The sequence below is a fragment of the Gracilinanus agilis genome, chromosome 1 (genome assembly GCF_016433145.1).
Source record: "Gracilinanus agilis isolate LMUSP501 chromosome 1, AgileGrace, whole genome shotgun sequence".
Classification (NCBI taxonomy): Eukaryota; Metazoa; Chordata; class Mammalia; order Didelphimorphia; family Didelphidae; genus Gracilinanus; species Gracilinanus agilis.
Genome location: NC_058130.1, coordinates 2,610,490 through 2,635,828, shown reverse-complemented (window position 1 = coordinate 2,635,828; position 25,339 = coordinate 2,610,490). Strand labels below are relative to the sequence as shown.

The 25,339-nt window shown below is 55.8% G+C and overlaps 1 protein-coding gene across 1 annotated transcript in view; it reads left to right on the top strand.

Annotated features, from left to right (window-relative positions):
* ADCYAP1R1 (ADCYAP receptor type I) overlaps nt 1–20,831 on the top strand; it is a 51,449-nt gene extending 30,618 nt beyond the window's left edge. Inside the window, exons 11-14 of the mRNA XM_044656760.1 lie at nt 12,704–12,787; nt 15,948–16,077; nt 18,541–18,582; nt 20,643–20,831. Of these exons, the coding sequence (XP_044512695.1) occupies nt 12,704–12,787; nt 15,948–16,077; nt 18,541–18,582; nt 20,643–20,831 (445 nt within the window). The remainder of the gene's footprint in view (nt 1–12,703; nt 12,788–15,947; nt 16,078–18,540; nt 18,583–20,642) is intronic.
* The last annotated feature ends 4,508 nt before the right edge of the window (nt 20,832–25,339 follow it).

Below are 25,339 nucleotides of genomic sequence, written 5' to 3'. Positions count from 1 at the left end.
TTCTCCTCCTTCTTCTCCTCCTCCTCCTCCTCCTCCTCCTTTTCCTTCTTTTCCTCTTCCTTCTTTTCCTCGTCCTCGTCCTCCTCCTCCTCTCCTCTTCCTCCTCCTCCTCTCCTCTTCCTCCTCCTCCTCTTCCTCCCCCTTCTCCTCCTCCTCTTCCTCCTTCTACTTCTCCTTCTCTTCCTTCTTCTCCTCCTCCTCTTCCTCTTCCTTCTTCCACGTGAGACATAGCCTTTCAGATGTGAGGACAGTCATACTGTCCCCACTATGTTTCCTTTTTCCTAGACTAACCACTTCCAGTTCCTTCAAGTGAGCCTCACCTAGCTTGGCTTTGAGAGCCCTTGCCATCGTCCTTCTAACGGCCCTTCTCTGGATCATCTCCATTTCCTAAGAGACAGTGGCCAGAACCAAAGGTGTGGCCTGGCATGGCCAGAGTGCATGGGGGCCATCGCTTCTCTCCTTCATTCTCAGTACTAGGTGGCCCTAAATGAAGGTTGACTCATATTGCACTTGAAGCCCACTAAAATCCTCAGATCTTTTTCACTGGTGACCCATGGGCCATCTAGCCAGGCTGCCCTCTTTTTGTGCTTGAGAAGCTAACCCCAGTATTTATGTTGACATCTATTGAATTTTATCCTGTTCAATGCAGACCCTCATCATTCTGGTCTATCCCTGCCCCATCTCTGCCCCCAGCTTTGTACTTGAAATGCAGACAAGCACACCGTCTCTGTGCATCTTTGTCAAGATTTGTAATTGAAATCTTAGGGCTGAAGAAAGATCCCTGGGACACTCCATTAGAGACCTCCCTCAAAGTGAACTTCAATCCATTAATGGAGGTCTGGTTCCTTGGCCAACCCCCACCCACCCATGCACTGTAGTCACTGTTGGCCACCTTTTTCCATCTGTCCCTCGAGGATAGCCCGGCCTGTTCTTTGGGGCCTCGGCTTCCTTTTCAAGATGCTCCTCAGCCACCCTTTTCATAATAGTCTAGGATTTTGCCAAGAATCCAAGTCAGATTCACTGACCTTTAGCTTGGAGACTATTCTCTAGCCTGTCTTGAAAATCAGGGCAATATCCTTCCATCCCCATTCCTGGGGCACCCCTCCCATTCACCATCATTGCCTTTCGCAGATCACGGAGGGTCCTCAGTGGTGTTTCATTCCAAACTAAATGATGTAACGGGTGTGGATTTGGTGAACTGAGCTCATAGAGGGCAGCCACATATTTGTGGGCTGGCTGGCCAAAGAGAGAGCTCAGGAAGAGCTGGAGCTTGTGACCTTGGCCTTGTTAGTATTATGCACTAACCACTGAGCTCTCTACCTAGTTGAAGGGCATAAAGGCATGACATGTCAGTTCTTACCAGTGAAAAGATGAGGTGATGGAGGGCTGGGCTTGGAGTCAAGATCTGTGTGTACCCAGCTTAAATCTGCCTTGCTACCCCCCTCCCTCTGGGGCCCCTCACGCCTTTTCCACATTATTTCCCTTTGGATACTGTTCTCATATTCCTTCCCACAACTTCCCAGTCTTCTTTTCTCCATGCTAAACATGCCCAGTTCTTTTAGCTAATGCCCATATATCCTGGATTCTAGGCCCCTCACCATCCTGGCTGCCCTCCTGCGGGAGAGGGGTGCTCTGCAGCCTATCCACAGCATCCTCTAAATGGGATTGTCCAGAGCAAAGTATAATCCTCCATCTGTGGGAGGACAAAGCAGAGGATGGAGGGCCTCTCTGCTCCTTATTCCTTCCTGGAAGCTCTCTGTGCCTCTCGGTGCTGCCCAAGAGCATATGAGCTTTTCTGTCCTCTACCTGGCACTCTTGACCCATTGAGGGCACGGCCTACTAAAACCCTGGGGTGTTGATTTGGTTTTTCAGACCAATTCTTATCTCAAACATGCCACCGCCATCCCTTGTTTTTTTAGTCCAATTGTCAAAACGTGTTTATTGAATTTTCTTTTACTAGCTTATCCTATCCAGTTATCCTATCAAGCTTCTATCATCTGCAAAACAGATGGGTATACTATTGGCCACCTTTATCTCAGTCATTGATTAAAGAGCTAAAGAGCAAAGGGCCAAAGAGATGTCTAGGGCACTTCACTGAAGACCCCCCAAGTTCACGATTCATTCACTAATGACTCCCCATTAGGTCCTATCATTCAACTGGTTCCAAGTCCGCGGAATTCTACATCTTCTCGCCCCCCTCTTCTCTCCCTGTTTTCCACATGAGTAGTAGGAGACACTTTAATCAAAGACTTTGCATGGATCTAGATAAAGAATTTCTGCTGAATTCCCTAATTCCCTGCTCTAATCCATCTAGGTTAGCCTGGAATGACTTGCTCCTTTTCAAAGTAATTTTATTTTTTTCAGTGAATGAAAATCCGCCTTTTCTCCTTCCCAACCCCCCATCACTACCTCAAAAAAGAAAGAAAAACAAAACATTTGTGGCGAGTATGCAGAGTCAAGCAAAGAAAATTCCTCCCCCCCAAAAGTATTCCGATTTCTATCATGTCTCAGTCTTCACGCTGAGTTCATCCTCTCTCTGACCCCAGGAGGGCAGTGAATCTTCGGGAATTGAGATTGCTTGCGATGGACGATTCTCTTTATGATGCTGCTGTCACCATACCAGGGTCTCCTGGTTCTGCTCACTTGTCTCTGCATCGATTCCTACAAAGTCTTCCTGGTTTTTCGAAATTGTAGCATGACCGTTCCTGGATGGAATCAGCCATCTCTTTAGTGATCCATTCCAGAATTTTCCCAGGACTTCTAACTTGTGGATCCTGCCCCACCCCACATTATTGCTCACGCGGTCAGCAAATCGTGTTTGTACCAAATGCTCTCAGTATGCGATTTATTAAGCTCTGATCTGGTGCCAGCCATTGTCTAACATGGGGAGACAAAGAGAGGTAAAACTGGTGCGTTGGTCCTTCTCCAGTCATGTGAATCTAGTGAGTGCTTGAGAAGTGCTTTTTCACTGGTGGAACGAACAGTTCTTTCATGACCTGAGAATATGGTCCTTTTGAGCAAGTGATCTGAATTCCTCCAGAGCAGTTGGGTACTCTATTACAATCTCCTCCCTTATCCTGGGCATTAGCTCCGCCATTTTTATTCTGTCCTTTCCAGAGCAAAGAGCTTGGCAGCTTGAGAAAAACAAGGCAAGGTCTGAGCAGCTTCAGCTCCTCCCTGTTGTTCGTTTTCTTCACCCAAGCAGAGATTCTACTCCTTCTCTGATTTCCCCCTATTTCCCCAAACAGCATAACGACAACAAGCCTTTTGGTCATCCTCAGTTGCCCTCATCAGCCTCAGCTCACCCAGGGCATTAGGCTTGCAGACCCAGTTTTCATGGGGCCGGGCCACGCGCTTCTATTTCTCCTGTCACCTAGCCTTCCTTTCATACTCTCTACATGGATTTTATACGTCTGGGTTGGTGACTCCCCGGGGCATCCAGAAGAGCCCCTTCGGAAGACTCCTGTTCTTGGTCCTCATCTGAATGGTTTTCCCTGTGGCTTCAGAATTTCAATCCGGAGCATCACATGCCCTTCCTGGGCTGACTTTTCCCTCAGAGTCTTTTTCCATGGCACCCTGCCTATCCTTCCCCTGAACATCTTTCTTCCACAAAGCTGGGGAATACGTTTAGCTGTGCCCACATTTCCTCTCCTTCTCTATCACAGATTCTAGGAGGGAAGCATTGTTTCTCCCTTAGCTTCTCATCGTTTCCAACATAGCAACCCATGTGCCCCCTTTAGTAAGAGTCAGATCCAGGATGTCATTGCCCCCTCGCTACCTGTTCCACTTTCTGAAGAATGAAAGAGCCATGAAGGCAGATCGAGGGGCTATGAGCTCTCCTGCTTCTCACAGAGGGAGTGAACTCCAGCAGAAGTCGGAGTCATTTTCCTCCATCAATGCCTTTTCTGCCTCTGCCTCCGGCTTCTGGTCTGTTTCTCATCATCATCATCATCTATTTCCGCTTTCTGCCCCAGTGGTCTGGAGCTGATACAGCCATGTTCTCCAATATGTTTTTATTCCCTGGTTTCTACATCTATTCAGGGAAAAGCAAGAAATTATAAGAAGAATCTCTTCTAAACATACAATTGTGTCCTGTCCTGCCCCTTAGGAAGGAGCTACTCCTATTCAGAGCCATGTTCCAGGCACAGCTTTCGTCCTACAGAGTCTCGGTGATACCAAGGAGATTCTTTCTGCTGCCTCCTTTGCATTAGGACTTCTACTTCCTCTTCCTGGTTGCATAAACATCTGCCATTTGCTTATAGTCCTTGGAAGTCAGGGGCTTTACAATGGTCTCTTTTCCTGGATTTTCATTTCTGTGTGTTCGTGGCTATCTCGTCTCTTCCTCCAATTGTACTTAATCTCTTGGTATCCAGCTGGCTGGGTGACACAGCCTTCCTCTTATGGAAAAGCCCTTTTGTTTAGGTGTTCAAGATAGCAGCAAATACTCTATTCCCAGTCCTTCGTAAGTGCGCTTCATCCTTGGCCTGGACTCTGGCATTGAGAAGTCCAGGATGGCGCCTTCTTGGCAAGCCGTTCCCTTCCCAAATCACTGTTTCTCCTCGGAATCTCCTCCCCTCATGGGGCGGCAGGGAGGGAACCACAACCTCAGCCACTCTGGTCTTCATTTGCTTGCCCAAGTCTGCGTCCTTCTTAGCAATACTTTTAGGTTCTTTCTGGCAGTATCATCTGTGCCCTCACAGATTACCCAGAATGGCTAGTCTTGGGAGGTTCTCTGGGGGACCTTGGATGCATCGTGCTTTGGGAAGATGCCTGGCCTCTCCACGATTGCCCTGGTTCCTTCAGCAAAGAATCAGCAAACACCCTCCTGTTCCCTCTGACTCTCCGCAGCGACCTTCTCACCTGATAGCTTCTGCGGTCCTGCTCTGTGACCTCCCTCACCCTCAGACAATTTGCTCTCTTAGTACTCAGCGGTCAGGGCAGCCTTCTTTGACCTCCTCTGAGCCGCTCTTCTGCCCTCCAAATTCCTGCCAAGAGCCACGTCTTCCTTTCCCACCAACTCCTTCTTTTCCAACGAACCCTAACTTGGGTCTTTTGTTGTTCCTAATGACGGAGAGTGTGGACAGGAGCTCTTTGGCTCTCTTCCGGGAGGGAGCTTCGGCCACACAGTTGACAGCACTGGACTGGGCAGCCATTGCACCCTCAGCGCAGGCCATGGGGAAACTCCCTGCTCTTTGAGATTAGGAATTTCAGGCTTGCTTTGGAACTGTTTGAAGATGCTGCCCTGAAGCTCTCCTTCCGGGTCTTTGCGACCAGTTTTTACCTTTTACTAAGCTGCCATCCCCAGCTCCTTCCTTAGCCTCACCACGCCGCTTTGCACCCCCTTCCTCCATGCCACCTTCCCACGTGTCGCCAGCCTAGCCCATCCGCCCACCCATTCCATCCGTTGGCTTTGCTTCCCGCTCTGCCTTGCTTGCCTTTTCTTCCCTCCTTCAGCTTGCCTTGCCAACGGCCTTCTCCTTTCCCTGCTCTCTGGGGTCTTTACACCTTGGCCCTCCTTGACTGTCCTTCTTTAACCCTTTCCTCCTCCCACAAGTCAAGTAGAATCTTGCATTCTTGGAGGACGCTTGAACCACCCGGAGGTTGCTTTTCGTTCTCTTTTCCTTCCTTCACTTTCGGGCACCACTTTTCTTCTTCGCCAGCCCAGATCGCTCCGATGCTGGTCCCATCTTCTTCTCTTCTTCTTCGGGCTCTTCGGCTCCGGCCTTTCTCTCTTCTCGTGCTTCTTCTCTCGCCACCCCCTTCCAAAGAAGCCCGAAGCAGACTCCTCACCTTCACTGTCACCACCATCCCGGCCCAGCCCATGAGTACACGGCCACGAGTTCAAGGCAAGCAACCCTCTGGGACCTGGCTACAGAGAGCTTTTCCAGCCTTCCCAAAGTAGTTCCCTCCCTTACCCGGCTTGAACCTTGGCATCCGCGGCTCAGCGCCCCATTCTGGCATGCCGACGACCCCAGTTTGTCAGAGATTGTGCGGGTGGAATCCATGCTGTGCCTCATGATAGTCTTTTGTGGGAGGAACAGCCTCCCTGAGTCTAGCACTAAGCCCCCAGGAGATGGACATCCCCGCCACAGCGGCCCTTCAGCCAGGAAGCTGCAAAGGTTCCATGAGCCGCTTGGCGATGGTCAGCTAGTCCACGGCGCCTCCTCTGCAGCGAGAATCTTTGGAGGAATTTCCTCAGCTCTGCTCTGCTCCTCTCATTGTTTTCTGCCATCTCTTTAAGGAAGCGGAAACAGAACATTCAGGGACACTGAGGCAAGGCTCTCTTCATTGTTGCCCAACTGGATGAGCCTGTCTTGGGTGGAGCTATCCTCCCTTGAATCTACCCAGCCTGCCCAGAAGGCAAACCCCTTTCCAGATGGGGAACCTGAGACTCAGAGAGGTTTAGTACATTTCCTAAAGTTGCACAGCAAATGGGGAAGGAGTTTGAGCTAGACCACAGGATTTCTGGCCCTTGTTCAGTATTCTCTCATCAAACTGTGCAGTGGCTCATTTTCTTGTAGTTTCGCCTGAGTGTAACGTCTTCCTTCTCCTTGTCATCTTCCGTACTGAGAGTCTTTAGACCCGTCTCTCTTCAGAGGCATCCACAGGGCGTTGGGGCCTCTCCGAGCTGCTCTCTGCAGCCCTTTCTCAGCCTGAGGCCAGTCATTTCTCCTGCCATCCTTGTTTCCTCTTCGGCACCCACGCCTGGCTTTCCTGCCTCCCTCTGTCCCCCTCTCCCAGTGCCCACCTCTATGCCCCCCCTTCTGGGCCATCACAACAGCGGCCCATCTGCATCGCCTGGACACTGCTCACACCTTCTCTAGAACCCCAGGGCAGAGGCCCAGGAAACCTGGCCTTGGGGAGGGCCTGTTCCTCCAGGTTCCTTCTGCACCTTCTAGGCCTGTCTCTGGGCTTCCTCCCCGACTCCCTGCTAGCGTCCAGCCCCCTGGATTCCTGCCAGAGTTCTCGTCCCCGGCTTCTCTCCTTCATTGTCCGCCCCACAACCTTAGTGCCTTTGCAGGTTTCCCCGGCCCACACGGCAGCGTTCTGGAGAAAACCCCGAGAGAGCACCCGGCCAGCCCTTCCCAGGAGGCCGGGACCTGCCCGAGGGCCATGGGCATTAGGCCTTCCCCAAGGAGGCTTTGGGAGTTGGGATCTGGAGGCAGAGACTGCAGCAGGCTGGCACCATCTCTGGGGCACCTGGGCATTCCGGCAAAGACAGGCTCTGTAGCTCACGGGGGAAAGGAGCTGGCCAGCTGCTCAGGGAGTGGGCAGGGACGCCGCAACAAAGAGGTGGCAGGGGCTAAGGCAGGGCTAAGGTGCCCACCCTTCTGGGATGGAGAGAGGCGCGCTAAGTCTGGTTCCTATGGCTGTTAGTCAGGCTCCGACACTGCCCTTTGCAAGGCCTTTGCCGTCCGTTATCTCATTGGCTGCTTCCACAAGCCTGGGAGAGGAGAATCCTTGCTAGTGGGAGCACATTCGTGATTTCCCAAGAGCTTCCCATCCCCTGGGCCATCTGCTGCTGCCACCCTCCCGTGAGTCAGGCAGTGCCGCCATTATCATCGTCATTTTCTGTGTGGCATCTAACCACCCCCCACCCTGCCCCAACACAGACAGGCAGACAGGCAGGCAGGTGGGCAGACAGACAGACAGGCAGATAGACAGACAGACAGGCAGGCAGATAGACAGACAGACAGGCAGGCAGATAGACAGACAAACAGACAGGCAGGCAGATAGACAGACAGACAGGCAGGCAGGCAGGCAGATAGACAGACAGACAGACAGGCAGGCAGGCACACAGGCCCTCTTGACATGCCCTCAGAAGGAGAGTTTAGGAGCTCCATCCATCACTTTTACTAATCAGTTTACTAATGCCGGAGCTCCTCCAGCCTCTTCTTCTTCACTAGCCCATAGAGGAAGGCCCACGTGGCCAGAAGGGCCCTCGTTCCTCTGAGCTTCGTGAGCCTTTGCTGTCGGGTGATGTCATCACAGCCCTCTGCCTATGGATCTCCACTGGCCTTCTGGGTGCCAGGCTGCTCTCGGGCAGCATTTTGTGTCAAGGAGCCAATCAGTCGGCATTTGCGAAGTGGTTACTGTGTGTCTGGGACAGGGATAGCCCCTGAGGAGGGGGGTGAAGCCAGTGAAGACGGTCCCTGTTCTCAAGGAGAGATAATGTGGGCAGGAGCCGAATCCCAGGGTGTTCTGGCAGGGGCGGGGCTGCATGGCCAGCCTACCTCTGGCAGGAGAGCACTAGCCCTCGTAATGCACGCCTGGGTTCCAGCCAGGAGCCAACAGATCCAGGGAACAAATGCCCAAAGCACAGGATGAGTCTGCTTTCGCCCTCTCTCCTGAGACCGTCTTCGAGTCCCCGTCCCGGGCAACGTGGAAGAGGACTTGGCACTTTTATGAAATCCTCGCAGGGAGTTTTCCTGCCCCTCAGTGGCATACTCCCCTCCCTCAGACCGAGAAGTGTACCAGAGCTATGTTGGGCTGGGTGCGGATGCCCACCCTACCCGACTGGTGGCAGATAAGCCGTGGCACAAAGAAGCTTGAGGCTGGCGGGACAGCCGCCCCACATCCACCTCCCCCCCTTCCCAGTGTCTTCTGGGCTACCCTTGGGCTGGCACCAAAGGCAGCAGGTCTCCAGGCAGAGGAGGTCACCCAGGTAACAAATAACAGGCCTCCCGGCCCCACTCACATCTCACTGGGGACGAATTGCTCAGATCCCCTCCAGCAGGGCAGCTATTGATGGAATGTTAGTGAGAAAGAGAGAAAAAGGAGGAGGAGGAGGAAGCGAGAACTCTGGAGGCCAGAGCGGGAGTCACCAAGAGCAGGGCTGGAGGAGGCACTGCAGCGGGAGGCCGTGGGCATTCGGAGGCCAGATCTCGCTCAAGGAGTGTTACTGGGGCTCTGGGCCGGAAAACGAAGAGCTCAAGCCTGGGATCTTAGGGCCCACGTTCCGGAGGTCTTCCTGGTGGGGGGGGGGCATACCCGATGGCCCAGGGCACAGAAGAAGAAGCAGGGGGAGCTCCAGGTCTTCGGCCAAGGAGACCCATTGGGCGTCCGTGGCCTGGCTGAGATGTTTTGGCGTGGAGCTCCGCATTCACTTCTGACTCTGCCGAGGTTCGCCTGTTCACCGGGAAAGGCCCACGGAAGGAGTGGCTGTGGAGGTGCCTCCCAGACATGGACACGAGCGGCCCAGGAAGCCCGGCACACCAGCAAATGGCTAGAGGAAGCTCGAGGGATGGAGAGTCGGCAAACATCTGGACATCGTTGTTGTTTGGTCAGCTGTTTCTCAGTCATGTCTGACCCTCCGTGAGGCCGTTTGAGCTTTCCTTGGCCAAGATACCAGCGTGGTTGGCTATTTCCTCGTCCAGCTCATTTTGTAGATGAGAAATTGAGGCAGAAAGGTTAAGAGACTTGGGCAGGGTCACGTCGCTAGGAAGTATCCGAGGCCAGACCGAAATCCATGAAGATGTGTCTATCCACTGCACCACCCAGCTGTCCTGGACATGGGAGGTTGGACATCGGTGGGTCTTCAGAAGGCAGAGGAAGCCGTCGGTGGAGCTGCTGCTTTGGGCTTCCTTCTGACCGGCAGGGAGGCCCTGGACGCTTGCCGGGTAGAGGAGACCCTGCAGGACGATGAGCTCTCCCGCTGGGAATCCTCAGAGGAAGAGAGGAGGAGCCCCGGCTTTGGAGAAGGGTTCCTTGAGAGGAGTGTGCAAGCGAAGGCCCCCCCGGCTGGCCAAGGGCCGGAATTAGAAAGCCCGGCAACCACAGGAGGCGGCCTCTGCTTTCCTGGAGCCTCCGTTCTAATAGGGCGGGCCGGAAGGAGAGCAGGGAGGGAGGGAGGAGGCCAGCTCGGAGTAGAGAAATGAAAGCATGGCCGGCCGCCGCTGCCCTTTGGGGAGAAATCAGAATCTGGGGAGGAGCTGCAGGGCGGGAATGAATGAACTTCCAGGGGCAGGGAATGGGCGCCGTCAGCCCAAGCACCGGGGCAGTGGCGAGCAGAGAGGGAGGACGAAGAGGGAAAGCACCGGCTCTGGAGAGCGACAACGGCAGAGAGGCGGAAAGAAGGGCAGAGAACAGGCCCGGCGGCTGAGCTCGGCCCTTTGGGAAGCGCGTCGGGGCGTGAGCCGAGGCTGGTGGTGGCCCACAGGGGAACGTGTCGTTCTGCCTTCGTCCCGGAAGGGGCAGCGCCACTGCTGGGGGGTCGGGGGGGGCTGACAGCTGAGAACCGTAAAAAGCTTCATGGTTCTATTCAGGTTCTGTCTGCCATTCGTCCCAAGGTGGCAGGGCTGAGACGAGCCGGTGGACGGCCCCCGGGGCGTGCCTGTCGCGTTAAGAGGACTAGGCCAGGGGGAGCCGCGATGGCCCGAGTCGGACGAGAACCTGATGGGCTGAGAAAGCTGCCCGGGCTGGGCTGGCGTCTACTCCAGGGAGGGAGGGGCGTCAGGGATGAGTCCCGGATCGTTTCTCTGCCAGGCAGCGCCTGGCTGTGACGTGGCGAACGAGACAGGGAAGAAGCGAGGGGGAAAGAGAGGATCCGGCTCTTCTTCCCAAGTTCTTGTTCTTGGCGCTTCTCCGGGGCTAGACCAAGTGCCTCCTTGAGGACTGGCAGAGCTGGTCCCGCTGACTGCTGAGCCCATCCGTGACGGCTGGCATATCCCAGAGAAGGAAAGAGGAGCCCGTTTGTAAGCCAAAGGGCGCAAAGCTCGACGCCTCATCCTGGCAAAATCCTCGGAGACGTCGTTAAAGGGGCGGCTCGTGGGCCTTTCGAAATGGAAGCAGGGATCCCAAAGGCGATCTGGGTTCACTAAGAACAGGCCATTCGCTCCGGAGCGCCTTCTCTCCCAATCCGGTCTCACAGGTCACGCAGCATGTGGGGGGGGGGGGGGGGGAGGGCAGCTAAGTGAGTTTAGAACTCAAGGCCATCTTCTAGGCTAGTGAACGCTCCAGGGTCGTGGCTTTGGCCACGGTTCGCCATTCAGCCTCAGGGCCTTGGGGAAGCCGAAGTGTCCCACGTGGAGGCGCCACGAAGCTTGACACACGGTTAACACAGCAGATGGCAGTTAGGATCCAGACAGTTGCTAAGAGACTTGGAATCTGGATCGAATCCACGAAGGGAAATTTAATAACGATAAACAGAAAGTCTTCAACGCCCAAATAAGCCTCCCAAGTCCACTCTGGATGGAGGAAGCGTAGCCGGGTTTAGGGCTGACCAGCTGTATTGGAGCCGACAGTGCCGCGGCAGCCTGGAGAGTGAAGGCTCTCCTGGGCTCCACCGGTATGGTGGAGGTCTTGGTTCCGGGGGTCGCGCCCCATGTGGAGTCTTGGGCCCAATTCTGCACGGTGCCTTTTGGGGAGGACTGGCTAGGGAGCGTCCAGAGGAGCGTGACGAGGCAGGTGAAGATGGGCTCGAGGACTAGGAGCCAAGACCCTGGAGGAGACGTAGGAGGGAGGGAGGGAGCTGACAGCTACATGAAGGTATCCAAAAGACTGCAGCATCCAGGAGGGATCCGCCTGGTTCCACTCCATCCCGGAAGGGGCAAAGATGAAAACTGAAGCGAATCTGAGGCCTCTAAAGGTGGCGTCGGCTGCCGTGGGAAAGGCTGCCCAAGCCCTTGGGGGATTCAGATGGAGTTTGGCCTCGGCGGCTCCGAACGCACTTCCAGCCGTCTGCCCTTTGAGTCAAAGCCGTTGGCTTTGCCAGCGAGGGCACCCGCCTGCCCGGCCGGGTGAGATGAAGGCCAGTGACCAACGGGAACAAGGGAACGGGGGCCCCAAGAGCCAAGGACTGCTCTGTTAACGAGCAAGAGCAGACGACACCCACCTCCACAGCTACGAAGAGCTGCCGCTACAGGATGGGAACCTGTTTGGAGAATTGTGGAAGAGAAAGGAACGGGACGCGAGCTCGAGAACCTCGGGCTTAGAACAAAACAGGGAGCCCGGGTCTTGCCTCTTTGTCCACGGAAGAGGCAGAGGAGCCACGCTTTCAGGTTTAGGGACTATAGTGGAAAGAGCCCTTCCCCGAGAGTGTTCCTCCAGCCAGGGCTAGGCCTTGGGCAGAGGGAGAGAAGGGCCAGGCTGGGGCAGCTGGGGCTCCTCGCATTACATTAGAGCAGTGCTTGAGGAGCCCTCGGAAGAGGAGGCTTCCCTGTTCTGCCTCCCGTGTTTCCCATAATCCCCGAGCCAGCCTCGGAACTTCCCTAAGAATCTCCCGTGGCCCAGCCATGATTCCCGGAGCTCTCCCTCAGGGTCTTAGGACGGGGGCCCCTGGGGGGATGGGGGAAGAGGAAGGGAGACCTTCCATCCGGAACAGGGAGGTTCCTTCCGCCACTGTTCCCTGCCTGAGCCCAGCCCTGTGCTCTGAGCACACCCCAAGGCAGACTGGAGATGCCACTTGGAGGAGGTGCTCCCCTCCCCCTTCGGGGGCCCTGAACACCTGCACGAGATGCTCTCAAGATATCTTGCCTTCTTAACATGTCGGGTGATAAATGCGCCTCCCCGATCTGTGTGCCTGCCTGTCGGTGACATGTGTGTGGTTCTGTGTACGTGCTTGGGGGGGCCACGCTTCCTGCATGGGGCCTTTGCTTCCTCATCCCCATCCACGGCTTGCCAGCGAGTGGCAACATGAAAAGTGTTGAACTGAACTGCCTCAGTTTCCCCCAGCTGACGGAAGCGCTAATCTTGTCACACTCAGCAACTGCGTGCAGAAATGTTACTGCAGGCCAAAGCGGGCTCAGCAGCACTCTTGCAAGATGTCAGAACTGTCCACCATTACTCTGTAAGTGTGCATGCCCGAGGCTGGCGGGTGGCAGCGGGAGGAGGAGGCGGGAGGTGGAGGCGCATGCTACCACTGCCACCCAGTGCTTGCTTCCCTCCTGCTGGGCCCCAGAGCACCCACTGCCCGTCCAGCGTCTGGGTCTGTGCGCCCGCTGGAGCACCGTCTTGGTAGGGTCGGGAAGGGAGGGAGCAAGAAGGAAGGAAAGGAGGGGAGATGGGCCGGCCCTGGGGAGCTCAGGAATCGCAGCGCCGGAGCCAGTCGTGATTCTGTTGCTGAGCAGGATCAGGATCGTGGTGTGTCTCCGTTTCCCCATTTGTAATCTCATGAAGTAGTCATGTTAGAGGGGAAGCCTTGGGTTTGGCTAGGCTCACTTTCTCCTCCAGCAAAACTTCCTCCTCTGGCAGCCTCCTGTGGGATGCGGGGAGGGACTTTCCAGGGATGGGGAGATCAGCGCCATTTTGAAGGATGTAAGTCCGCTGGTCGGGCAGCTCTGATGCTGGGATCATGCTGAGGAAACTGAGGCCCACAGGGTGGGTGACTTATCCGAGGTGACACAGGACACAGGAGAGCTGGAATCTGAGCTCGGACCTTGGAATTCCAAGTCTGGGGCTCCACTCTCAGCAGCATGAAGTCCTTCCTTGTGTGGAGCTCAAATCTCTCTAACCCTGCCCCTTTCCACCATTGGTCTTAGCTGGACTCCCTGTACTAGGCACTGGGGATACAGAGTCCCTACCCTCAAGGGGCTGGCATTCTCCTTAGAGAGAAAGACCAAGTTAACTATGTAAGTGGGGCAGTGGAGCATCAGGCCTGGAGTCAGAAGGACCTGAGTTCAAATGTGGCCTCAGACACTTACTAGTTCTGTGTCCCTGAGCAAATCACTTGACTCTGTTTGCCTCAGTTTCCTCATCTGTAAAATGAGCTGGAGAAGGAAAGGGCCAACCCTCCGGTATCTCTGCCAAGAAAACCCCAAATGGGGTCAAGAAGAGTCACATGAAATGACTGAACAATAACACCTATCTGAGTATACGGAGAATAATGTCTACAGCATACATGCCAGGTCGTTAAGTGTGGAAGGAGGCACTTATTGGGCAAGGAGGACCGAGGAGGGGCGAGAACAGGAAAAGCTTCACAAGAAAAGAACCCGCAAACTGGAAGGGCAACAGGGCTCCTGGGAGCGGGAAGAGAGAGGGGGGAGGGAGATTCCAAGAATGGGAAACGATCAGGAGGCAGTTGCAAAAGCAGAAGATGGGATACAGAATGTGAGGAACAGAGGAACAGCCATTTTGTCTGGGCCAGAATGTAGAAGGGAGAATAAGGTATACATAGACTGGAAAGAGAGGTGAGGGCCAGGTGTGAAGGGCTTTAAAAGTGGGAGGAATTTCTGTTTTATCCTTGAGGCAAGAGGGAGCCACTGGATTTGACTGAATAGGGGAGTGGCATGGTCACATTTGCACTTCAGGAAAGTCATTTTGGTGGCCTTATCACCATACCACCACCACCACCACCACCACCACCACCACCACCACTATCATCACTGTCGTCATCATCATCACCATGATCAACACCACCACTGCCACCACCAGCAGCAGCAGCAGCAGCACCATCAGCACCATGGTTGTCACCATCATCTTCATCATTGCCACCACTATCACCATGGTCACCATCATTGTCATCGTCATCATCATCACCATGACCGTCACCACCACCAAGATTAACTCACCGCCATCATCGTCATCACCACCATCACCATTGTCATTGTCACCGTGGTCATCACCATCCTCTTCATCACCACCATCCTCTTCATCATCACCACAATCATCATTCCTGTCATTGTCATCCTTGTCATTATCACCGTGGTCATTACCATCATCATCATCACCCCCATCCTCCTCCTCCCCATTACTATTGTCACTCATCTGCAGAACACAAGGAGGCCTGAAACATGTTTGGCCTTCCCCCAACCATAGTCCTTATTGCTTGTGGAGCACAGTGTCTGGGGGAGATGACTTTTAGGTAGAGCAGGCCCCAGCCCTGACCCTAGGCTCTTGTGCTCTGGGGGGACACCAGGGGGTATCCAGTCTTGTCCTCTCCACCCAAGTTGCCATTCTGAGAGGCAGTACTGCCCAGGGGAAAGTGTTCTGCTTCTTACTGCCCCTGGGACTATGGGCAAGTCATTTCCCATGTCTGGACTTTAATTTCCCCATTAAATGAAGAGATCGGATGAAATGTTCTCTCAAATCCCTTTCAGCCTCAACCCATGACTTTCTTTGCTTTGGCTTGTGATTTTCAACTTCCCTTTGGAGGCGTGTTGCCATTTCTCCAGACTCTAGTCAGGAATGTCTTCAACTCTTCATGCTTCATTATAAAAGTCTGCCTCTCACTCTGCAGTGAAAGTTTAAGACTTCTGCGCCCTTACCCCAAACCATGATACCTTTTCTAAGCTCCAAAATGCTTGCATTTACCTCTTCCCACCCATAGCCGTCTCTTCCCCAAGTGAAGAACTCCAATTTCTTCTTACTTTCCTCAACCATCTTCTCTGGTCCCCCTTCAGATCCTCCAGGCAACCCCCATGGACTCAGAGGGGAGAGCAGCCCCTGCTTTAAAATAAGTCCAATATGCAAACATCTGGAGAGCCAGATACAGGAAGGAGAAGGGGCCGCAATGTTCAGTGGTTCCCAGGGTCAGGGCTGAAGGATCCTTAGAAGTCACAGAATCCAAGGACACATCCACATCTGTAGGGAATTGTTTACAACACAGAAGTACTCTCGGCTTTTCAGAAGACTCTTCCCCTTCACTCAAGGATCTCCATCTTGCAGAGAATTTCCCACAGATTTCCCAAAGATGACAAGCCCTACTCATGCATTTACAATTCCCACTGTTAGGGGGATCGTGGTAGCAAAGAGAAGAGAGGGACATGGGTATAAAGCTGCCTCCTTCCCTTCTCTAGAACATTCGGAATCCCCACTGGGAATATGCTCTCCTCACTGGGCTAAGGCAGGAGGTTGGTGCAGGCCAGAAGAGCATCTCTGCCTGGGTTGGGTATAAGGCGAAGGTTGGGTGGGGATCCCCAGGAAGGGCTTCCTCCCACTTGGCCAGGGCAACCATGCTCCTTCCCACATTCCAGGAGCCTGAACCAGCTGGGTCTGCTTTCTCTTGGCAGGAGGCTGGCCCGATCCACACTGCTGCTTATCCCCCTCTTTGGAATCCACTACACTGTGTTCGCCTTTTCACCAGAGAATGTCAGCAAAAGGGAGAGACTCGTGTTTGAGCTGGGACTGGGCTCCTTCCAGGTACGAGAAGTCACAAGAGTGGGGTTCTACTCCTACCCTTGCTGTGTGACCTTGGGCAGTCAGTTAGGAAGAACGGATTATGTGCCTACTATGTGCCAAGCACCACCAGTGAGAAATGTTGCAGAGGTGAAATCAAGAGATGCTGCTGAGATGAAATCAATGAGAAATGTTGCAGAGATGAAAAGTTGAGAAATGTTGCAAAGGTGAAATCAACAAGAGATGCTATAGAGGTGAAATGGATGAGAAATATGGCTGAGGTGATACTGACAAGAGATGCTATAGAAGTGAAATGAATGAAAAATGTGGCAGAGTTGATACTGACAAGAGATGCTATAGAGGTGACATGAATGAGAAATGTGGCAGAGGGGATACTGACAAGAGATGCTCCTCAGGTAAAATGGATGAGAAATGTGGCAGAGTTGATACTGACAAGAGATGCTATAGAGGTGACATGAATGAGAAATGTGGCAGAGGTGATACTGACAAGAGATGCTCCTCAGGTAAAATGGATAAGAAAGGTGGCAGAGGTGAAATCCAAGAGATATTGTAGAGGTAAAATCAGCAGACCTTGGCAACAGCTTGGGTACGGGGGAAGGAGGGTAAGAAAGTGTGAGGAATTCAGAGTGATTTCTAGGTTGAGAGCCTAAGGGACTGAGGAGGATGGTGGTGTCCTCCACCATCGTAGGGAAAATAGGAAGTAGAGAGGATGACTTAGGGGGAAAGAGAATGAATTCTATTTTGGACATGTTGCATGCAAAATACCTGTGGCATTCCAGGTTGAGACTTCTGAAAAGCAGTTGGAGATGTGAGATTGGAGGTAAGCAAATAAATTAGAGGTAGTCAAATTGAACTGGGAATCCTCAGCAGAGAGATGGTAATTAAATCCAAGGGAGCTGGATGTGATCACCAAGTGCAGCGGGAGAGAGGGAGAAGAGCAGAGGGCCCAGGACAGAGCCCTAAGGGGCACCTATGGTCAGAGGGCATGATATGGAAGAGAATCCTGCAAAGGAGACAGAGAAGGAGCTATCAGAGAGGTAGGAGGAGAACCAGGAGAGATGGTGTCCTGATAACCCAGAGAGAAGGAAGTATCCAGGAGGAGAGAGTGACCAACAGTAACCAAGGCTGTAGAGAAGGCAAGGGGAATGAGAAAAGGCTGTTGCGTTTGGCTTAGAGATCACTGGTTATTTTAGAGAGAATGGTTTCAGTTGAATCTGTGAGGTCAGAAACCAATTTGTAGAGAGTTAAGAGAGTGAAAGGAAAGGAAGTGGAGGCACCACTTATAGACACCCTTCTCAAATTTAGCCAAAAAAGAAAAGAGAGGGATGGGATGATAACTAGTAGGCATGGATGGTTCAAACGGGGCTTTTTTGAGGATGAGAAAGACAAGGGAGTGTTTTTAGGCACCAGGGAAGCAGCCAGTAGATAAGGAGAGATTGAAGATAAGTTAGTGGGGATGCTGGAGGAGGGAATCTTCTAGAGAAGATAGAATTGATTGGGGTCATGATAGAGAGGAATCAGCCCAATCAATAGAACAACAAAAAATAATAACTAGCTTACATTTAATAGCACTACCTCTGTGTCAGGCACTGCTAAGCCCTTTACAATGATTATCTCATTGGATCCGTGCCACAACATTGGGAGGTGGGTGCTATTATTCTCCCCATTTCACAGATGAGGAAATAGAAGCAAACCAAGGTTAAGTGACTTACCCAGGGTCACACAGCTAGTAGGTGTTCGAGACCAGATTTGAATTCAGATTTAGGCCACTTCTTTGTGGAAGAAAGAGGTAAAGGAGAATATAATGGTAGAAGTACAATTGGGAAGTAAATGATCTCATTTTTTTCAGTGAAGTATGAGGGAGGGTTCTCAGCTGAGAGGAGGAGGGAAGGAGGAATCATGGGAAGTTTGACATAAGATAAAAAGGTTTAGAAGAGCCTCTGTGGGCGCTGGGATAGTGAACCAAGTGAATGGACCCAATCAGGATAGTTTCTTCCAACTTCATTCAGTAGCACATGATCAAGGCAGAGATGGTGCTAGTGATCTAAGAAAAGGGGAAAGCCAGCACCATCTTGGAAGGCTCGGGGAGCCACTTCACCAAGATCAGAAAGAAGGCAGGAGGCTGTTAGGGCAAGGAGAGAGAATCCATGGGCAAAGAAGGGCCCAAATAAAGAGGGAAGAGAACCCTCGGGGAAGCAGAAATCTCTGCATAGGAAAATAGGAAGGAGAAACAGAAGGAATCGAAGATACAGATGACACAGGAGGGTGGCATCCCAGCGGGCAGCCATTTCTGGGCCTTCTGAATCATCCCTTGTCTTTCTGGGACGTTTGAGGAAGTGTCTGCTTCTCCTCGCACCGTATCTGAGTGGTTTCCCCGTCTCTTGTCCTTCTTCCCTTCTCTTCCTGTTCCTCCTCTCCTCTCCCCTTCCACCCCCGCCTTGTCCCCGCACTCTTCTCTCTGCCCAGGGCTTCGTGGTGGCCGTTCTCTACTGCTTCCTGAACGGGGAGGTGAGTTCTGGCCTTTGGACCATGGTGGGGTCAGGGAAGGAGAGCGAGCCCTGCTCCTAAAGCAGCACCCCCACTTCCTTCTTTGGGGTGAAGCCTCATTCTCTGTGAGAATGGGGCTATTCAGCCCTGGAGAGGAGGCATAGAGAAAGGCCTGGAGTACATGGAGTTAAGGAACCTCGTCTAGAGAGCCGTCACCCACATTAGGAGGAGGCGGGCCGTGGTGTGGAGGGCAGCACGCTGACACAGTGTCCAAGAAGGCCCCCCTAATCGAGCTGCCCAAAGCGGGCGCCATCTCTGACAGGAGTGGGTGAAAGGGGTAGAAGAGAGATCTGGAGCCCTCGGGTAAGGGCACTGAGGGCTGGCAGCCGGGAGTCCCAACCACGGCCCCTCCTTCGGCCGGCCAAAGCTCCCCACAGAAGCCTGCGGGGCCAAGTCCCGGGCCTCCTGGGAAAGGACAGGGATGGCGTGCGAGAGAAGGGGGCTACCTGAGTGCCACGATGGGGGAGGGAGGCAGGACGCTGGCTTTGGTGGTCTCCATTCTCATGCCATGTCAGCTTCCAGGCGCAAAAGGCAGCGAGTAAGCCTTCGTTTAACCATCCGGCCAATCAGACCTTTCCCGAGTCTCCTCTGTGTGTGCCTCGTCCTGGCCTGGCCTTGGGGAAGGCAGGGAAGGCCACCCCACTTGAGGAAGGGGGTGCGTCCAAAGAATGGGGCCCCTGGTGCGGGGGAAGGGGCAGCCCCCGAAGTCCTGCCACACAATTGCTTGGAAGGACTGGAAGTGTCTGTCTTAGCGAGCCCTGAGCGAGGGGGAACCTGCTGGCTCCAGGCAGATGCTCCCCTTCCCAGGGTGAGTTAAGGGGACGGGAAGGCTCCGAGCTCAGAGGCAGAGCCTAAAAGGGCCTTGTTGAAGTGCCTGAGCATGAGGTCAAGATGGGGGGAGGAAGGAAAGGGAAGAGAGAATAGGCCCGTTAGTCTGGGAGATGCCCAAGCAGGGCCCGAAGTTCCGTGCTGGGCGAGAGGAAGGAGAACAGAGCACAGGAGATCCTGAGGGTTCCGGGCCTTAGAATGAAGAGAGACTCGGAGAGCTGGTGAGGCCCAGGGTGGGAGCGGAGTGGCCCCACGAGGCTCAGGAGATCAGGGCCGTTCCTTCCCACAATGCCTGGGCACGGCTTGGGAGGGGGACTCCCGGGCACTTTAAAGCTTCTGCCCTTACTCTGAACAGGATTTCCCTTTTTCCTCTTGTTGGGTCTGGTGGGCGACATCCAGGAATGCTGGGATTTCGGGCAATCCGTCTCCCAGCCCAGAACCCCTGGATTATTCTCCAATTCATTTGTCGTTGACTCATTAAAGTAAGGGGCAGGTCATGGGAAATGCGGGTCACGGGAGATACAGATCATGGCAAGTACAAGTCATGGGAAATGCGGGTCACGGGAGTTCCTGGAGCCCTGAGAACACGGATGGAGGCGGGTCACCAGACTGGGAATTGCCATTTCTAAGGCTGAGAGCAAGAGCCGTAACTGGTCTGCGGGCCAAAGCCAGGGGCCGAGGGGGAGGGTCAAGAGCTTGATCAGGGATGGTGACAGGGACAGGGAAAGGGCCTGACGCTCCAAGGGAAGGCTACTGAACGAGAGAGGGAGAGCCTGAAGTAGCAGCGGGGCTCGCGGTGCACAGTCCCAGCCAGCATTAGAGAAGGCTGCCTGGAACACGGCACCCTCTGGGAGGAGGACGCAGTGGAAGTGGAAGGAGCTTCTGGGCCCCTCCTGGGTAGGGATCGGGTACAGAGAGGGGCTCGGGCTGGAGAGAGAGGAGGGGGCTAGCAGAGAAGGCCTCGGATCTGGCCTCAGAGGAAATCTATTGGAGGCTCCTGACAGGGGGAGCTGCATGGTGAAGACCCTCCCTAGTGCCTGGAAGTCCTGTTTCCAAGGGGAAGGAGGGAACCCACTCGCCCTCCCCCTCCCAGCTGGCCTCCTCTCTGCTCTGGGAACTGAGCCCGGGATGGGGAGGGGTCTCCGGGCATGGCCTTCAGCACCGCAATGACCTTTGGAAGTTTCTCCCTAAAGGTGCAGTCAGAAATAAAGAGAAAATGGCGAAGCTGGAAAGTGAACCGGTACTTTGCTGTGGACTTCAAGCACCGGCACCCGTCCCTGGCCAGCAGCGGGGTGAATGGGGGCACCCAGCTGTCCATCCTGAGCAAGAGCAGCTCCCAGATCCGGATGTCCAGCATCAACGCCGAGAACCTGGCCACCTGAGCCGCGGCCAAGATGGCGGCCGCCCTCCTGGCCCCTTACAAAATGGGTTGCATTGTGGGATTGGGGCTAGGAGGGGAGAAGGCAGGAGAGGCCGGGGCTCCCCAGAATGTCTGACCGTGTGGCTGAGTGTTGGGGGGTGCATGTGTATGTATGAGAGGGTTTGGGGGTGCGGGCACGGCTGTGGGGAGTGTGTGTCTGTAAGTCTGTGTGGCCGTGTGTCTGTCTGTGTGTCCACGTGTCCGTGTCCGTGTGTCTTCTTTTCCGTGACGAGTTCCGTGTGTGTGGAAGCGCGTGACTGGGAGCCCCGAGTCCTCAGAAGAGGAGGATGCAGTCTGTGGTTGTCACTTTAAAGAGATGGCGTTTCCCCCGTTCCTTTCCCCGATCCATTGTAAATAGAATTGCCAAGCTGGGCAGCCAAGAGCCCGCTCCCAGCCCACCTCCGCCAGTGCCCTGCCCATCGGAAGCCACGTCTTTCCTCATTCCTGGCAGCATGCATGGGGGGGACGCAGGGGCCGGGGAACACTCCGCTGCCCTCTCCGTCCCCTCATGGGGAAGAACTGAGGGGACTCAGAGGCTGGGGTGGGGAGACCTTGGCCTCTTCCCTTCCTCTGGAGGGTCCGTTTGCTCAAGCACTCAGGCTCACGTCGAGCCTCTCGGGGATCTGCAGCGAGTGGGGCCCTCCGGGATGGGAAATGAGTCAAGAGGAAAGCTGGGCGTGTTCCCTGTCCCCGGTGAGAGGGGATGTGGGCGCAGGTGGGGATGGCCCCAGGACGAGAGCCAGGGGGTGAGCCGTGGCCCTCCCCACGCTGCTCCGGCTAGATCCCGAGACCATGACCCCCCGGGGACGCGTGGGGCCCTCCAGCCTGCCCACTAGCTGGCACCCCGTGTGTAGCTTCCCCGCGGCCACTTCTTGGACCCTGCGGGTACAGAATTGCTATCCGCAGCCCTGCTTCTGGGCCACAATCCCCCCCCGTCCCCCCGCCAGTGTACGGCCAAATCACAGGCACTTGGCCAGCCCACCCTTTCACGATGCCACCTCACGGGCCTTCTCCCACCACCAGCAGCTGAGCCTGAGGGAGACGCCTGGGCCCGGACGGGCTCCCCGGGCCCAGCTCTCGGTCACCACCTCGGCCACTGCTGAGAGAAATGCCGTGAGGCTCTGGGAGGAACAGAGGCAGAGCTGGTGCCCAGGCCCCGAGGACCCTCTCCTTCTTCTGACCTGGGACCCAGCTGCCTTTCGGGGAGCCCATTCAGAGAACAGAACAACCGAGGCCGCGGCGAGCCCCATCAGCTCTCCAGAGTCCCAAGGGAGCCCCGCAGAGCTCGGGATGAGCATTAACTGGACAGAGCTCTGGGCTGTGGGGCCGGCTCCTCCGGCAGAAGGCGAAGGGTTTGAAGAAGGCCGGGATTCTGTGGTTCTGTCCAAGGCGTGCAGGCTCGAGAAGGAGGGCCTTTCGTGGGATCCCCCACAGGGAACCCACCCCAGGACCGCACCGCCTCCCCTCCGCTCAGCCTTCCTGAGGGTCTCAGAGAAGAGAGGAAGGCCTGGCCCAGGCATCATGGCGCCATGGAGGGAGGGCGACAGCCCACGGAGGCCAAAGGCCCAGGTGCCATTTCCTGCACCGCCACTTACTACGTGCAGGGGATCGGATGGTTCGCCAGATCCTTTGGGCCTCGGCCGCCCCATCTGTCCAAGAGGAAGTAGAAGCAGATGGTCACTAAAGGCCCCTTCTAGCTCCAAAGCATGTGACGGAGTCCCAAAGGCCAGGCCAACTGCGCAAATCTGAGCCCGACCCCCAGAGGGCTCCCCTCAGCCCTCTGCTTCTGGGGCACACGTGGGAGGGCTCCGACTCTCCTGCTGAACTTGGCGGGCAGCCTGGCTCTCTCCTGTTCTCCCCCTGCCAGGGCAGGCAGCCTTCCACCAAGGCAGCCCAATATGCCCTCGCATTTCCTTCTCGGGCCCCATTGGCATTACACAGCTGGCAGGACAGAGCAGAGGGGAAGGGGGAGACGGGGAGTCAGGAGGGCGGGGCTGTAGCCCCGCTTCTGCCCTGGCTGTCTGGGCCTCTGTATTCTCCTCTCTGTAAAGAGCCGGGCACTCCACCATGCCCGCGGTCCCTCCTTCTCCCCCCAATGTGCCAAGGTCTCTCAGCCAGGATCCAAGGCTGGGCGCTGTATGTTGTAGGTGGGAAGGTCCACAGGGGCGCTCCATTCAGGGGGATCAGCCTTGATTCCAAGGAAGGCAGGGGCCACCGTCCCACCGTCCGGGGGCCCCCGAGTGGAGCAGCACCTCCTATACCACCCCGGGCACCGGGGCAGAGGCAGGGCGGGAAGCCCCCAAACATAGGAGACTTGACCTGATCTCGGGGTCCTGGGACCTTCACCAAGAGGCCCCCATCACTGTGGAAGGCCCCCTGGAGGAGGCCAGAGGAGCCACTGACTTCTCCTGACTTGGCACAAGGCCCCAGAGAAGTCTTACAGTAAGGAGAAGAGGAAGCCCCCCACCACCACCTCTGGTCACCTGCTGTTCCCACCTCTGCCCCTGCTCTGCCCCCCTGGGGTCCACGGCTGCTCCCCAGGGAACCACTCAGACGCCCCAGAACATCTCTGTGTCCTCTGAGGGCCGAGCCTGACTTTGGGCCTCAGGTTGGTGCACGTGCCAACGTTCCTCGGATACCTGCTTGTGCTGGGGAGTTCCCTGCACCCCCTGCTGCCCCCCAGCCTCGGGAGGGGGGCGCTCATCTGGCCAGGGCCGAGCTCCACAGGCCTCAGTTTCTGCCTCGCCGCCTGGCAGGTGGGCACAGCACAGGGCCGGGGGAGGAGAAGACTCAGCTCAGACGCCATCTCTGCTCTTTGGCTGCTCTGGTCCAGCCAACCCCAAGCCCCTGAGCCTTGGATGACCACCTGGGATGGGCAGGGCTGGGAACGGGCCCACACCTGGACAGCCTGGAGCCTCTTCTGGCCTGGTAGTGCCCGTCTGCTCGTTCCAGGGAAGCACATCAGTTTTCTGCAGTCGAGGATCAGGCGGGCACCGGACGGGGCAAAGGGAGCTCCGAGTCATGTCCAAAGTGATCCACTGAGCCAACGGCCCGGCCAGGACTGGGGCTCAAGCCCCCTTGTTTGGGGGGGGCCCTGCCCAGCCGCTCCGCCCCCCCCCACCAGCACGAAGGCTTAACTCATCGCCGTGGCCTCTTGGCCTTGGCCGTGATGGAGTGTCCGGATCTGCCTCCACCATTAACCAACAAGCTGGACCTTGAATCGGTCACTTAACCAGCTCCCTGAGCCTCGGTCTCCTCGTCCGTAAAATGCAGTTGGAGACTACTGTCCGGCCTGCTAGGCCGAGGCCTGGAAGAAGATCTGGTGAACCTGCCCAGGTGCCAGCCTTGGCAGTGCTCGAGCAGCCTTGGGTAGCTGCCGGGCCAGAAAGAAGCGCCCCCCCAGCCCACGCCAGGCCCAGGCAGCCCCTTGGGGGAGGGCTAGAAGGATCCCTCCTTGGGAGGACCCAGGGCCCGGGCTGGGGCAGGGACTCTTGGGGGCCTTCCCAGGCTCATCATTGTGAATATCTTCCTACTACTCTCTGGCGGGGAGGGGGCAGCCCCATCACCTGAGGGGCTACCCCGGGGCTGGGCGCGATGGCCCGGACTGCCCTGGGGGTCTCTTCTCCCTCTCCCCCTGCCTCCGGACCCCGCAGCTCCTGCACCCTGTGTCCTGTCCAGTGGCTGTCTGTCTTGTATGTTGGGATTTCCACGAGGGTGGGGGCCATCTCGGGCAGCCAGCTTTTGGCTGGGGGTGGGGCAGGGAGCTGGGGGTCCGGGGGGGGAGCTCACTTGTCTGTGTCGATGTCAAACTCTCTGCCCTGCTCCCGACTCCCCGATGAACTTGGCTCAGCAGCCAGTACGGCCGGCCGGGCCCTCCGAGGCGTCCCGTTTCTGTCGATGGTTCAATAAATGTCTTCTCATTCCTAGCTGGGCCTGGGTCCTACGGCGTGTCTCGGCTCCCTGGGAGGTGGGGGGAGCCTCTCGGGGGCCTCCGTCCCTCATGGAGGCGCCTTCAGTTAGTCGGTCGATAGGCGCTGAGTGCCGGGAACTCCGCCAAGTCGGGGGACGCCCAAAGAAGCCAAAGGCCGTCCCTGGCCTCGAGGAGCTCGTCACCCGGCAGGGGAGGCCGCAGCGGGCCGTGGGCAGGCCCGACAGGCAATAAGAGCGCCGGGAGGGCTCTGGATGGAGAGGGCGGGAGAAGGCTTCCTGGAGAAGCTGGGCAGAGGAGAGCCCGGGCCCCCGGCTCAGCCAAGGAATGCCCAGCCGACGGTCTTGTTTACGGCAGAGCCGAGCCACCAGGGCCCCTGGACAGACGTGTATGTGTGTGTGTGGGGGGGGCATAACACTAGGAAGGGAGGGGGGGGAGGTGATGGAGGGCTTCGAATGCCAGAGCCGCCTTTCTCAGGGAGGAGACAAAAGGCAGATGGCAGGGAGGGCGAAGAAAGACGCCAGGGACTACCCCCACCTCGC